This window comes from Triturus cristatus, chromosome 5_2 (assembly GCF_964204655.1).
Source record: "Triturus cristatus chromosome 5_2, aTriCri1.1, whole genome shotgun sequence".
NCBI lineage: Eukaryota > Metazoa > Chordata > Amphibia > Caudata > Salamandridae > Triturus > Triturus cristatus.
In genome coordinates, this window is record NC_140588.1 from 700469135 (window position 1) to 700485475 (window position 16341).

General features: G+C 44.7%; 1 protein-coding gene across 15 annotated transcripts in view; it reads left to right on the top strand.

The window, feature by feature from the left end:
• The window catches only part of BCORL1 (BCL6 corepressor like 1), a 1042621-nt gene that overhangs the window by 461739 nt on the left and 564541 nt on the right, over positions 1-16341 (top strand). For all 15 annotated transcript variants that reach the window (XM_085607780.1, XM_085607776.1, XM_085607781.1 and 12 more), the window contains one exon: positions 13783-13873. In XM_085607780.1, the coding sequence (XP_085463906.1) occupies positions 13783-13873 (91 nt within the window). The remainder of the gene's footprint in view (positions 1-13782; positions 13874-16341) is intronic.

The following is a 16341-nucleotide window of genomic DNA, read 5'->3' on the forward strand; positions in this document are numbered from 1 at the left end:
GTTTCGATAGCGATCTCTCTCGACGTGTATCCAGTTCCAAAGAAATTTTCGAGTCCGGTCGTCGATGTGGGCCGTTGGGTCGATCGGCACCATCAACCAGCATATGGAAAGGACTCCATTAAAAAAATGCAAGTGTGGGGCTAAATTCCCACACACAGATCTCCACGAGGTCTGCAACCTTTGTCTCTCTCCAGAACACGAGAGTCGACCCTGCCAGGCCTGTGACTCTTTCAGGTCCAAGAAAACTATACGTGATCGTCGGGCTCGATTTCAGGAAATGTCTAGATCAACCGTTTCGGCGCCGGACAACATCTTCGAGGCAGGCCCTGATGATCCAGAACCAGAGACAGGAGATGAACTAGCCAGCGTCTCCGAAGCCGACAACTCGGACTCAGAAGACCAGATGATTACTCCAGGTCAACGGAGCGTGAGTACTGACGTCGACGCCCCTGCCCCGAAAAAATAAAAGGCTCCGGTAACACCTTCACCTTCGGGTCTGGGTCGTAACCGTGACAATACTTCAGAAGCCCCGCCTCTGGGCCCGGCTCCGAAGCCCACAAAGCCTTCAGGCAGCTCGGGATCGAGCCAGCCACACCACGGTGCCGAAAAAGCATCTTCGGCACCGAAACATAAACCCAAGGTACCGTCGACACCAAAATCTTCGGCACCGGAAGAAAAACCCAAGCTACCGGACTCTTTGGCACTGAAAGCAAATGTAATCCAAGACTTCGGATCCAAAAAAACAGCCTAAATATTCGGAGTCAAAAACTCCACCTAAGCAGAAGGACACAAAAACCCCTCCTAAAGCTAAAGAAGACCGGCCAAAGCACCACACGGACCCCAAGTCCTCGGCTCTGAAAAAAAGACAACGGATCGAAGGAACTTTTCCATCCAGATCCACCGGATCCTAAGCAATAAACACTCCATATTGACCCTATTACCGGCCAGGTCACCTCTATACCACCTAAAAAGAGGAAATTGGATACCTCAAACACATGAAATGCCCTCCAAGAAAAAAGACTCATCCTCACCTATGAGGCCTTTCTTCACCTCCACAGCTTCCAAGCATTATACTTTCTCCAGCACACTCTCCAGTGCCTCCTCTTTCACCTGTACCACAAGATGATGATGAGGATTTAGGGGGTGGGGATGAAGACATATACCCACCACATGATACATACACTGATGATGACACCCACAGTATCCCACCTCATGACTCTTGGGACGATTATAATGTCCCTGAGCCAGATTTATATACCACCAGACCATCCCCTCCAGATGACAATGTAGGGTTTGCACAACTAATAAATAGAGCTGCACAATACCATGGGGTCCAACTCCATTCAGACCCTCTGAAAGAGGACTTTCTATTAGTGACATTCTTGCAGCCTCAAAAAACAACAAATACTCTCCCTATGCTCAAAGGGATGATTAAACATGCCCCTGAGGTTTTTAAATATCCTGTCAGGGCTAGAGTGCTCAATTCCAGAATTGAGAAGAAATACAAACCATCTCCAAGTGATCCAGTTTATATTAAAGGTCAACTCCCTCTGGACTCATCAGTAGTGGCAAATGCCCGTAAATGGTCAAATTCCCAAACCACAGGTGATGCCCCTCCACCAGACAAAGAGTCTAAACTACTTGACTCATCAGGTAAAAGAGTTGCGTCTCAGGGGGCAAATTTCTGGCGTATTGCCAACTCACAGGCTTTGCTAGCGAGGTATGACAGGGCTCACTATGATGAGCTTGAAAAGCTCATGCAACATCTTCCAGACAAATACAAGACTTAGGCAAATGAGCTCATACAAGTGGGAAAGTTAATCACAAACACCGCAATAAAATGTGCCCTGGATGCAGCAGATACAGCATCTTGCACAATTAATACCAGTGTGTTACTACGTAGACATGCGTGGCAACGCGTATCTGGTTTTAAATAAGAGGTGCAGTCTACCATCCTCAATCAACCCTTAGATCAGGAACACTAGTTTGGACCCACTGTGGATACATCTTTAGAAAAGATGGAAAAAGGACACAGAAACAGCTAATCCTATGGGGGCTCTACAAGCAACAACTAGTAGAGATTCTTTTTGTCGCTCCTCTTATAGGGGCGCCTCCAAGACCACTGCACAGAAACCACTTCTTCCACTTATAAAAGCCCCACCCAAACTTCCCCTAACAGGAGTTATTTTAGAGGGACTTACAAAGGCAATAACAGAGGGAGAGGGCGTGGTTCTAATACCCGCAACTCCCCCACCACAAAACAGTGACTTCCCTCCACTCCCCCAGACCACTCCACTCCGGTCGGGGGAAAGACTATCACAGTTCCTACCTGTATGGAATTCCATCACCACAGACAGGCGGGTAAGACAAATTATCCAGTATGGTTTCTGCCTTAAACTCACTTCTACTCCCCCCCCCCCCCCCTCATACCGCCCAAACCAAGTCCAATGTCCAAAGAACATCTCGCGCTTCTCAAGCAGGAGGTTCTCTCTCTCTCCACTACCCCTACAGAACCACTTCCCCTACATCACCAGGGCACAGGGATGTACTCCCTTTATTTCCTCATTCCAAAAAAGGACGGCACTCTCAGGCCAATATTAGACCTCAGACCGTTAAACCTGTACATACAATCCGACCACTTCCACATGGTCACGCTACAACAGGTCCTCCGCTGCTTCAACAAGGCGATTTCTTTGCCACACTAGTGCTCAAGGATGCCTACTTACACATTCCTATTCATCCTGCTCACAGGAAATACCTACGGTTCGTAGTGGACGGGCAGCATTACCAGTTCAAAGTCCTTCCATTCGGAGTGACAACAGCACCCAGAGTCTCAGAGGAACACTCTCTCTGCAGCTTTCACGCCTAGCACAAAGCATTTGGAGATGGGCTATTCCTCAAAAGATATACCTCTTATCAGAGCATCTGCCTGGGATACACAATCAAATTGCGGATCTGCTCAGTCGTCTACAACAGCAGATTCTCGAATGGGAACTTCATCCGCAAGTTCTTCATCCGTTTTTTCAAATGTGGGGCCACCCAGACATAGATCTGTTTGCCACACATTTAAACTCAAAATGCCCAAACTTCACCTCCAGGTATCCACAACCATTGTCCAAAGGCAGTGCGATATGGATGAACTGGTCTGGCAGATTTGTGTACGCTTTTCCACCTCTCCTGCTTATTCCATTACTGGTGCACAAGCTCAAACAGTCTCTCACAATGATCCTGGTTGCGCCAACATGGGCCCGACAACCATGGTTCACAACACTACTGGAACTCTCAGTAGTCCCACACCACAAACTACACCTCTCCCCACGCCTCTTAACACAGAACCATGGAGAGATCAGACACCCGGACCCAGCACAGCTCAACCTAGCGATCTGGCTCCTGAAGTCTTAGAGTTTGGTTACCTTAATCTCCCACCAGACTGCATGAACGTCATGAAAGAAGCTAGACGTCCTACAACTAGAGCATGCTATGCAGCTAAATAGAAAAAAGATTTGTTGTTTACTGTAATAACAACACAATCAGTCCACTAGATGCTTCAACTCAAAACATTATCTGTCATCTACTGCATCTACAAAGATGCAATCTGGCATACTCATTCATACGATTACATCTTGCTGCTATAGTAGCTTACTTACAGAACAGACAACACTTGTCGTTGTTTAGGGTACCTCCCATCAAAGCTTTCATGGAAGGCCTAAAAAAGGATAATTTCTCCCAAAATTCCACCCTCTCCAGTATGGAATCTAAACATTGTCCTTACAAGACTCACGGGTCCCCCATTTGAACCTTTACATAAATGCGAGTTACAGTTTCTCACATGGAAAGTAGCTTTCCTTGTAGCCATCACATCCCTCAGAAGAGTGGGTGAACGCCAAGCATTAACCATACAAGAACTATTTCTGAAAATACATCACAACAAAGTAGTTCTTAGGACAAACCCATAATTCTTACCTAAAGTAATTTCGGCCTTTCACCTTAAACAGTCTAAGCTCCCTGTCTTTTTTCCTCAACCAGACTCAGTAGCAGAGCGAGCACTCCGACGCTTGACGTCAAAAGAGCTATTCTTTACTACGTTGAAAGGACAAAAAGTTTCAGGAAAACTAAACAACTTTTCATAGCTTTCTCACCACTACATAAGGGCAACCCTATATCAAAGGCTGGAATTGCCAGGTGGCTCATTAAATGCATTCAAATATGCTACCAAAAAGCAAAGCGTACATTATCCATTTCCCCTAGAGCGCATTCCACACGCAAGCTAGGGGCATCCATGGCATTCCTAGTAAACATCCCCATGGATGACATTTGCAAAGCCAATATGGTCTACACCGCACACTTTCACAAAACACTACTGTGTAGATGTGCAGGCAAAACAACAAGCAAGTGTTGGCCAGGCTGTACTAAGAACACTTTTTCAAACTACTGCAACGCATACCGGTAGCCACCGCTAAAGGGGTAACTGCTGTATATAGTCTATGCAAAAGTATGCGATCTACAGCTCATATGCCTCGAACGGAAAATGCTACTTACCAGTATGCATCTGTTCTTGGCATGTAGAGCTGTAGATCCGCATACTCCCACCCACCTCCCCGGGCACCTATATGTGTTGCAGAACTGTCTTACTTACATACATTACACATAGACATCTTTTCTATTTCTAACTAACTCCATCAACACCCTTCATGGCAAAAACAATCTGAAGATGGAGTCGATGCCCATGCGCACTAGTAACCAAAGGAGGAGTCACCTATCTCGTGACTACAAAGACTTCTACAATAACAAAGTGCAAACATCCAAGCCCAACACCAAATGGCGACCTATGCAAAAGTATGCGGATCGACAGCTCTACATGCCAAGAACAGATGCATACTGGCAAGTAGCATTTTCCTTTTTTGGTTTACTAGTTCTTGACCCAAAGTGTTTTAATAAAGTGCACAAATTATACTCTTTAGCACTAAATTTCCTGGGAGAATTCCCAAACCCCTGTGAAGTGGGCGTCACATATTTCCAAGTGGTGCTTGCCGATTGTGCATTTAAGTGCACCATTTAGCAGTAACTAGGCCTGATGTACTAAACACTGGTTACAAAATACAGTGTTTGCGACCTGTGTCGAATTTTGTGAACCCACCTATATTGTACTAATATCCGTTTGCAAAATTATCATTTGAAGGTGGTTGCAATCCAACCTGTCTCATGAATATTAATGAATAAATAGCAATTTGCGACCAACTCTCATTGTATACCATCACAGTGATGTTGGGCTGCTGGAATCGCATTTATGTAAATATATATATACTTTTTTTTATGTAGGCCTTTTTTTTAAAGAAACAGGGCTACACTTGAAATGAAAAGTTTTTTTTTTTTTTTAAGTTTGAGAGTAGGCAGTGGTCGTGTTTTTTTTTGTTTTTTTTTAAATAGGCATAGGAGATGCGATCTATTGGGCTAATTGCTTATTCCCCTCTCTGGAGTCGATAAATTGTCACCGTTTTGCAATTGTCGCTGTGTGGAAGGAATGCCTACAATATACCCCTTCCAAAAAACGAATCCTTATAAAGTCACAAGTCTCTTGTATGAGTCAGTAATAATTTACTGATTACTTAAATGGTGTTTTTACATAAACGTGTTCGAGGCATATGAGCTGCAGAATACATACTTGTGCATAGATCGCCATCTGATGTTGGGCTCGGATGATTACAGTTTGTTGTTGTCTTGGTAGAAGTCTTTGTAGTCACGAGATAGTTGACTCCTCCCTTGGACGATAGTGCGCATGGGCATCAACTCCATCTTTAGATTGTTTTTTTCCACCATCGGGTTCGGATGTGACTTTTGGCGCCCCGGTTCGGTACCGTGTTTCCAAACCTTTTTGACGCGCAAACCATCACTACTCTACGGTATTGTTTCGATTGCTTGACTTTGACGTGCTAACCCACAAACTCCTCGATTCCGGTCGTCGACGCGGGCCACTGGACCCATCGGCGCCATTCGGGCCCACTGCTAATGGAAAGGACTCCATTTAAAAAATGCCCCCAGTGTGGAGCTAAATTTCCACACAGTGACCACCACAAGGTCTGCGACCTTTGCCTCTCGCCAGAGCACGACGAAAAGTATTGCCAAGCCTGCACCTCTTTTCGTTCTAAAAAGACTATCCGTGATCGCCGGGCTCGATGACACATTATGGCTCAACAGGCTTCACAGGTGCTACATGACATCTTCGACGATGGTCCCGATTTCCCAGAGGCAGAAGACTCGGGGGAGGGGGAAATCTCGACATCGTTTCCAAAGCTGATGACTCCGACGCCCACATCACTCGAGGTCAACGAGTGAGTACAAATGCCCCTACCCTGGCACCCTTAGAAAGAAATAAGTTTCCGGTCAAAACTTTGCCTGAAGGCCTTAGTCGGGACCGAGTGAAAACTTCAGAAGCCCCGCCTCCAGGCACTGGTCCAAAGACAAAGGAAAAGCCTTCCGGCAGCTCTGGCCCGAGCAAGCCGCATATCAGTACCCAAAAAACCTAGTCGGTACCGAAATTAGGAATACACCCTACTCCTGTTACAGCCAAAAAGGCCTCTGCATCGAGCTCTGCGGCACCGAAAGACCATAAGGCTCGGATCCGAACAAACATCGACATCCTTTGGATCCGAAAAAGATTTCCGATTCGACATCTAAGCCAAAGGAGCACAAAACCTCTCCTAAGGCTCCAGAGCACAAATGCAAACCACGTTCGGAACCGAAAAAATCGGCACCCAAAGAAGACAACACGGAGGAAAAACTGTTTCAACCAGATCCTACCGATCCGAAACAAAAGACATTGCATGTGGACCCTAAAACGGGCCATATTGTCAGCCTCCCAACAAAGAAGAGGAAACTAGATACCTCACACTCTCCTGAGGTACCTGTCAAGAAAAGAGACTTTGCAACTTCCCCCTTAAGACTCTCTTCTCCAGTTCCTCCTACTAAACCTTTGTCTCCTACAAACTCTCCCATCCAATCTCCATGCTCACCCTTACCCCAGGATAAGGATGATTTAGGGGGCGGCGGTGCACACCATGATGACCCTGATGATGACACTACTATAGCACAGGATACATGGCCAGATTATAATGATCCTTTAGAGCCTCCAGACCTTCCTGATCCAAATGCATACCCAACAAGACCATCTCCCCCAGATGACAATATAGGGTTTGGTCAGCTTATTAATAGGGCTGGGCAATATAATGGTGTTCAACTAAATTCAGACCCCATGGAAGAGAACTTCCTAATGGATACTTTTGTCCAGTCACAAAAGACAATACATACATTGTCTATGCTCAAAGGTGTCATTAAACATGCTGTCGCGGTCCACAGCAACTCCTTAGGATCCGGGCGAAGCACAAAGGGGTCCCCCTCCAGACGTCCCCAACTCTGCTTTATACCCACACAGAGAAATAGGGCAATCAGGCGAGGGAAAGGTATTAGGAAGGGAGCAGCGGGAAGAGGATACCTGTAACAAAAGAATAGACGGTTACCACACATTAACTAAGAATGCTACTCTCATATGGTCTCACTACACGCGCCTATTACCTTCAGCCCTTTCTTTGTGTGTTCGGTATTCTTGCGTGTCAACCAGAGATACTTCTCTCCATTGTAGCCACTGCGCACCTAATCCAATAAGACAGAAAACAAACACATCAGTCCTTCCCCCCCCCCCCATTCACCTTTTAGACGGGAATCAATCGCACATGCCCATACGTACGTACCCTGTTCCTCCCTTTCGTCACAGAAGAAATGCCCAGCAGTGTGAAAGGCCATGGAACCCCAGTTGTCTTGCACTGCATTGGTTTTAGAAAGAGCAAAATAAGAGCGGCCCCAGTGCACTGAATTCCTCTCCCCTAAATCATAAAACGGAGCACCAAACAATAAGTTCCCAGAAGCGCTGCTCCTTGCGGTTCCTGAGTCCTGAAACATCAAGTTAATAATTCGCTTTTGCACCACTATGACCCAAACCTGAGCAGCGCTGGAAGCCAGGAGTCCCCAACAGTCGGATTTCTGTTCCTAGGTCTCCTCACCTTTCCGCCGCTGTGACTCACTGTTCAGGCAGATAGCACTTACGTCAGCGCTACCTGGAGTTGCAAAGCACCATCCACGGGCGTGCCCCTTTACTCCGGTCGGAGAACCAGTTACCTCCGCACTCCTGCAGAGGTGAAGAGCGAAGCCGAACACAGAACGGCAGCACTTACTTCAGAGCTGCGTAGGAACCGATGGGTTCAATCCAAATCCCAGTCAATCACCGAGCAAGAAGCGGCGGCGTTTACGTCAACGCCCCGCGTAACTGGAATCTGCCTCCCTAGACGTTCCCACCTAGAAGCTGGTAGGATTGAGGCAAAGGGTCCATTATCCAAGAGCCCTTCCGGCTCTATTCTGGCAGTCAGAATTACGCGCACCGGCTCGGTCGCGTTCATAGTTTTTGAAGCCGCGGCTCCTCCCCTTCCAGCCGCCGGACTTCTGGGAAATGTAGTTTTTCTTCTTCCGTGTTCCTGGTAGGCGCCCAGGCTCAGCGCCTGACACATGCACCTGACATATTTAAAGACCCTGTCAGGACCAGGATTCTTAATCCTAGAATTTATAAAAAATATAAACCTGCCCCCAACGATCCCGCCTACATTAAAGGACAACTCCCTTTAGATTCTCTGGTAGTGTCCAATGCAAGGAAACGGGCTAATTCACAAACCTCTGGTGATGCTCCACCTCCAGACAAAGAGTCTAAACTGATAGACGCATCAGGCAAACAAGTTGCCTCCCAAGCAGCCAATCACTGGAGGATAGCTAATGCTCAGGCACTACTTGCCAGATATGACGGGGCTCACTACGATGAGCTTGAAGACCTAATCCAACATTTGCCTGACCAATATAAGGCTAAAGCCAATGATCTGGTCCAGGAGGGCAAGTTAATTACATATGCATCAATCAAATGTGCCCTCGATGCAGCAAACACCGCTTCTAGATCTATCAACACCAGTGTCTTACTACGCAGACATGCATGGTTGCGCATTTCTGGTTTTAAACAGGAAGTGCAATCAACAATCTTAAATCAGCCGTTCGATCAAGAACACCTGTTTGGCCCAGCTGTAGATACAGCTTTAGAAAAAATGAAAAAAGATACAGACACTGCAAAATCTATGGGAGCGTTGCAGACTCAAACAACATGAGGCTCCTTTCGTTGCTCCTTTTATAGGGGCGGATCCAAAAGCATTAGTACAGACACTACTTCCTCCTCCTACAAAAGCCCCACACAAACATCCCCCAACAAGGGATATTTTAGAGGTGGCTACAGGGAAAATAATAACAAAGGGAGAGGCCGAGGTTACAACAATCGAACCTCGCCCACTACCAAACAATGACTTTCCGACAGACCATTCCACTCCGGTCGGAGGAAGACTTTCACAGTTCCTACCTGTCTGGAACTCCATCACTACAGACAGGTGGGTAAGACAAATTATCCAGTATGGTTACTGCCTGGAACTTACCGAAAATCCCCCAAACAAACCGCCCAACCAACGTCCAATGTCCACGGAACATCTAATGCTCCTGAAACCGGAAGTTCTCTCACTGCTTCAAAAGCATGCAATAGAACTGGTTCCCCTCTAGCATCAAGGTACAGGGGTTTACTCCCTTTACTTTCTCATTCCTAAAAAAGACGATACTCTTGGGCCAATACTGAACCTCAGACCTCTCAATATCTACATTCAGTCAGATCACTTTCACATGATCACTCTTCAATAGGTCCTTCCACTGCTTCAACAAGGCAACTTCCTTGCCACTCTAGATCTCAAGGACGCCTACTTCCATATTCCTATACACCCTGCTCACAGGAAATATCTAAGGTCTACAGTCGACAGTCAACACTATCAGTTCAAGGTTCTCCCATTCGGAGTAACCACAGCACCCAGAGTCTTCACAAAGTGTCTGGTGGTGGTAGCCGCCCACTTACGGAGACAACAAATTCATGTGTTTCCATACCTGGACGACTGGCTGATAAAAGCCAAGTCATACAACTAGTGTGTTCATCACACTCACCAAACAATTCATCTACTCCACAACTTGGGGTTCACCATAAACCTCACCAAATCACATCTCCAGCCCTCCCACATACATCATTATCTAGGAGCCACAATAGACACTTCCAAAGCTCTTGCATACCCCAATCCAGCCAGGATAGCAAGTATGCAAACCCTCATCACAAAATTTCAACCCCAACACTCACTACCAGATCGAATGTTCATGCAGCTCATAGGAATGATGGCCTCTTGCATCTTCATAGTACCCCATGCAAGACTGCAGATGCGCAGGAATGCTTAGCATGTCAGTGGAACCAGGCTTGAGGTCAACTTTCAGATCTGGTGTTGGTGGGCAGCCGCACACATTGCTCTCTGCAGTGGTGGAACACACAAAACCTTTCCAAAGGGCAGCCGTTCCTAGACCCAGTTCCACAAATAGTGCTAACAGCAGACACCTCACTCACCATCTGGGGAGCACATCTCCTAAACCACACCATTCAGGGCAGGTGGACCCCTCAACAAAAAGTGATCCAAATCAATCAGCTGGAGTTACTAGCAATCTTTCTGGCATTAAAATCATTCCAGCCACATCTCACCAACAAAGCTGTCCTTGTACGCACGGACAATATGACAGCAATGTATTATATACAAAAACAAGGAGGAACACATTCTTTGCAGCTTTGTCAACTAGCGCAAAACATATGGAGATGGGTCATCCCACAAAAGATATACCTTCTGTCAGAACATCTTCCAGGAATACACAATCAAATTGCTGATCTGCTCAGTCATCAGACACACCAGATACACAAATGGGAACTTCATCCTCAAGTTCTTCATCCATTCTTTCACATGTAGGGCCATCCAGACATAGATCTGTTTGTCACACACGCAAGCGCAAAATGCCCAACCTCCGCCGCCAGATATCCACACCCCTTGTCCAAGGGCAATGCGATATGGATGAATTGGTCAGGCATATTTGCGTACGCTTTTCCGCCACTCCCTCTCATTCCATTAGTAGTGCGCAAGCTCAAACAACAGTCTCTCAAAGTGATCCTAGTTGCTCCAACACGGGCCCGGCAACCATGGTTCACAACCCTTCTGGAACTCTGTCGTTCCACATCAAAAACTATAACTCTCCCCAAAGCTTCTTACACAGAACCATGGAGAGATAAGGCATCCAGATCCAGCACAGCTGAACCTGGCAATCTGGCTCCTGAAGTCCTAGAGTTTGGTTACCTCAACTTCCAACCGGATTGTATGAATATTATTAAAGAAGCTAAAACCCTACTACCAGAGCTTGCTATGCAGCCAAATGGAAAAGATTTGTCATTTACTGCAATAACAACAGAATTTACCCACTAGATGCTTCAATTCAAAATATCATTTGCTACTTACTGCATCTACAAAGATGTAATCTAGCATACATGTCCAGAAGATTAAATTTTCCGGCTATTGCCGCTTACCTACAAAACAGACAACATTTGTCATTATTTAGGGTACCTGCTGTTAAAGTGTTCATGGAAGGCCTTAAAGGGATAATTCCTCCCACAATCCCACCCTCTCCAGTGTGAAATTTAAACATTGGCCTTACGAGGCTCATTGGTCCTCCATTTGAACCTTTACACAAATGCGATCTGCAGTTCCTTACATGGAAAGTAGCTTTCCTTGTCGCAATCACCTCTCTCAGAAGAGTAAGGGAGATCCAGGCTTCAATCATACAAGAACCATTCTTACAAATACATCATAACAAGGTGGTTCTTAGAACAAATACAAAATTTCTTCCCAATGTAATCTCTGCTTTCCATCTTAATCAATCAGTGGAATTACCTGTTTTTTCGCAAAACCAGATTCTGTAGCGGAAAGAGCTCTTCATACACTAGATGTCAAAAGAGCTATACTTTATTACATTGATAGAACTAAACCTTTTAGAAAAACAAACCAACTGTTCGTAGCTTTCTCACCACCTCATAAAAGAAACCCCATCTCAAAAGCTGGCATTGTCAGGTGGCTAGTCAAATGTATTCAAGTATGCTACCACAAAGCAAAACGTACATTAACAGTTCCCCCTAGAGCGCATTCAGCACGCTAACTAGGGGCTTCCATGGCATTCTTAGGGAATATTCCCTTAGATGACATTTGTAAGGCAGTAACATGGTCAACGCCACACCCCTTCACCAAACACTATTGTGTAGACGTGCAGGCAAAACAACAAGCTTCTGTATGCCAGGCTGACTGAAAATATCTAATGTAAATCAGGCCACAGTTCCCACAAATCCCTTGAGCTGAACCATTAGAATTCCAGTGTTGGTGACCTAACTGCACTTTAATAATCCTTATCATAAATCCTTTATCCACATCCACCGCCATCGTTTAAGAATAACAGATTACGTGTTGGGAATGCCACTGACATTAAAGTAACTAAAGTGTGTGGTAGCATAAGACAAGTTTTCATGAATTGGGAGGTACCTTTGGATCTTTTTAATAGAAAAGGTGTAGTTTTGTAAATGTATAAATCGGGGAAAATCTGTGTGACTGGACCTTCCGAAGTTCTTGGAGTCAGCACCTATTGATTCCTTTAATATCCATTTAGGTGTATTTCAAAATGAAGCAAATTCGGGGGGACAGGGTAATCCAGTGGCTGTTCTTTTATGATATTAAGATATCTATGCAGCCTAAGAGTATTTTTCTAATACTGTAAAGATGTGTGTTGCAGTGTAAAGTGTGTTTGAATAGATATTGTGGCCTCAACTCTTCGGATGTAGATTGAACCCTTTGCCAGTTTCTGTAACAGAGCCGGCTTACCCCATAAACTGAGGCTTGTTCATGCCAATTGTGAAAGTACTATAGTGTAATTTACAATTTGTATGTGTGTCATGTCATATTACCAGACTGTTACACTGTAGAGCGATTATGCATTGCTTTTTTAAGGTTTACCGGATTTTCATTCACAACCCTCCATAACTTTTCTAGTAACAGCCCGTATACAAGGTCTGATTGGCCTGAAAATGTAGAATCCGTTTTATTTGCAGTTTGTCTGGAGTGGAAGGGACAAGCAGGAGGGAGAGCATTCCCTGTGCCTTTTTAAAGTCATCTAGAATTGTGCTGAGACTGAGTTGTAATGATGTAGTCTTTAGTAGGCCTGCATGTTGTAGTCCCATTAAACTTTTGGGAGGAAAGCAGCAAAACTGCATTGCAGGTTTAGTAGGAGATGTAAAGAAGGGCTGTGCCTGTAAAGAAAATAAACGGCCTGACGCATAATCTGTACTTCACTTTTCTATTTATCTTGGCTTTCCAAGCAAAGTGAAAAACAGACCACTGTACTCTAAGCCACACAAGAGTTGCACACCAATGCACTTCTTTGCCTACCTACCTACCTACCTACCATTGGTGTGTTATCATCTGTACCACTCTGAGGAAAGGCCTGCTCTCGCTCACACTGGGACATGTGGTCTGTTTTCTTCTAGTCATCAGTAAATAAACCAGTTCCAACTCCTTCGCTGAGGCATCATGTCTTTCTTTTTGTTACTGCTTTGCACTACAGGCTGTGCAGACTTACTCAGTTTCATGACTCCAAAAAATAGTTTTCTTGCTTCTGCATTATGTTCAGTATACTGTTTTATATTGTTTAAATGGGTAACTGAAACACGATAAATGTGCTATGAATGAATGTCCAAAAAAGTCATAATTTTGCAATGTGTGACAGTTTATCTTTATAGTTGTTTTTTTTTTCTTTTGGCAGAATAACCTCTCTGTCTGGTGTGGATTCCAAGACTGGCATCTCACAGGGTGTGGGATCACAAGATGATTGTGTAAACAGTGGCTTGTCCAAGGTAACCTGCCTTTATATGGAAGTTGGGTGGGATAGGTCTTCTTTGCGATAAGCTTCCAGTTGAGTCAATTTCTTTACCCATCCACTGCATCATCCTCTTTTAAATGAAAAAAAAACATTGCACATGGGAATGCTTGACTCATTCCTTAAGTGGCTCACACTTTCTAGTAGATTCCTGCAATTTGTTTTAAAGATGACCTCCTTTGTGGACTTTTCAAATTGCACTGAAGACCCTTCTAGGGAAACACTCTTGCACAAACTAAGCAACATTGCCACAGTTCCTTAAACACTCTGTTACTTATGCACCCGTTCTTCAAACGTCACACATTCCAGTTACACAGTAACCAACACAGCTACACATTGACACTTGCTTGAAAGACAGGCATACAAACATGCTGCATAGCTGTGCATTTGCTCAAGACTTTCACTGTTTTGGAGGTGTTGCAGTTATATGTATTTACATTACTGTTTTCTTTTCAGCCACCCTAGATCTCAAGACCGGGTGTTGTTAAAAGGGAATCCTCAAGCTAAGTGAGGGTGGTTACTCCCCCCTCATCCTAGCCTACCCTTTGGATGGTAATAGTGACTGTGCCTATTTAGTCTTGAGGTACAATACCTTACCCTTACCCCTAAGCGGAGAGTCCATAAACATTATTCCCTGCATATATTCCTGTGTGGTACATGCATTGGTAGTGAGTTTATTGTTTGAGGGTGTTTCACTGTAAGAAGGGTGAAAAGTGCTGTCTACTGCGACAGATGATGGTGTTCTCCCAAGAGTATGTCCTTTTTTTTCTGCTAGACAGTCAGCTCGGGCCTCTCTGTAAATCCTTCTCTGGTGCCTTTTTATTCACTTCCTTTGTTCAATGTCAGCTTTCAGTGCTTTGGTAAAACATGCCTCACAAGTGAGACAGTATTGAAAGATGGCTCATCTTGAGAAATGTTGCCTCAAAACATGGAATAAATGTCCACAGGATTGCGTTGTAATTTTTGAGGCTTTATTCAATACTTGATGCCCACGATGGCACCGCAACCTCCAATTCTAGACACCTCCACCCACTTACAACCATCGCTGCATGCCTCTGCATCATAAGCCATAGTTCTAGAACGTGAAACATAGGTTTAACTAATGAAAAGAGGTAAGTCATGCAAAGAGATACATTCCAGGAAAAACGCGTATTAGCAATCCTGTTACAATACCACATCATCTTTCTCTTATACAAACAAATATAAATCATTTAGTTAAAATCAAAACATGACAAAGTTTTTATACCTCTGAGGTACTTTTATTACTCGTTTTGTTAAATTTGTTCCTACACCCTCATCTAACATACCTTCTATAGACTCCTTGCTGACTCTAGATTCAGCATACGCACCATCCATATGTGAATAAAGAACATTGCCCATCAACAACTTCACCAGATTTGTCTCAGCACAAGGTTGAATCATATGAGCTTACCTTGACCATTGTCAACAGTATGTTCACCTATAGAGTCAAGCTAATGTGTCCAATCCAATTGTGATTTGATTTTAATTTTATAAAGCACAGCATTTACCCATAGGCATCAAGGCGCTGTAGGCATGACCATCCGAAATTGAACAGTGTCACTCAACCCAATTATCCAGTATTGGGGTATCTTTCATAGATTCACATGCCTGAATCGTTCCCCGTCGTCGAAGTGGGAGTCCCACGGTACATATAACAAAGTTGTAGATAGTAAATTCCATAGGCTATCATGGAGGTAATCGTGTATTCAATAGCCTATCAGCCTCCTTTTATAAAAAGGACCAAACTCAAAACATGACATATCAGCAACCAGCACCCTCTGGAACCTTCCCAAGAGAGGCTGATCCCTCAGATTTTCACCGCACGTCGTGTGTAAGGTAGTCTCCCTGAGCTCTGCTCAGTTCTTCATCTTTTTTCAGATAAGTTTTGTTCTTTAATACTATAGAAGAATGTCGGATAAAAAGGATTATACTGCAGAAAGAAAAGAGTGCATATTGATGAGACCCGCAAAGATTGCATCTATTGCCTCTATCCCAACCATGAGACAAAGCAATGTAAAATATGCCACACTTTCTCAACTAAAACCCTAAGAGATAGAGCGGATAGACTTTTATTTGTGGCTGAGAAAGAAGCAGAGTGCTTCATCGGATGTTGAGAGAGACACGTCCTCCAAGTCTCATAAGAGTCCCAGGTCGCCTGAGGGTCAGCCTGAAGAGAGTCTCTCATCTGACCAAAGAATCTCAAAAACAGGAGAAACAGCCTAAGGTCTCCTCAGAGGTTGGTTCCCCTCATTCTTCGGGGACATCCCAAGTAAAACCTGAATCTTCAAGCCATTCCAGAAGAAAAATCAGCCACAAATCTTAATCGGCGTCAAGCCCCCCCCCCCATCAATGCCTATTACTTCATCAACGACGACGACAATGACTCTATCGTCGTCGAGACCGTCGACAGCATTAACTACGTTG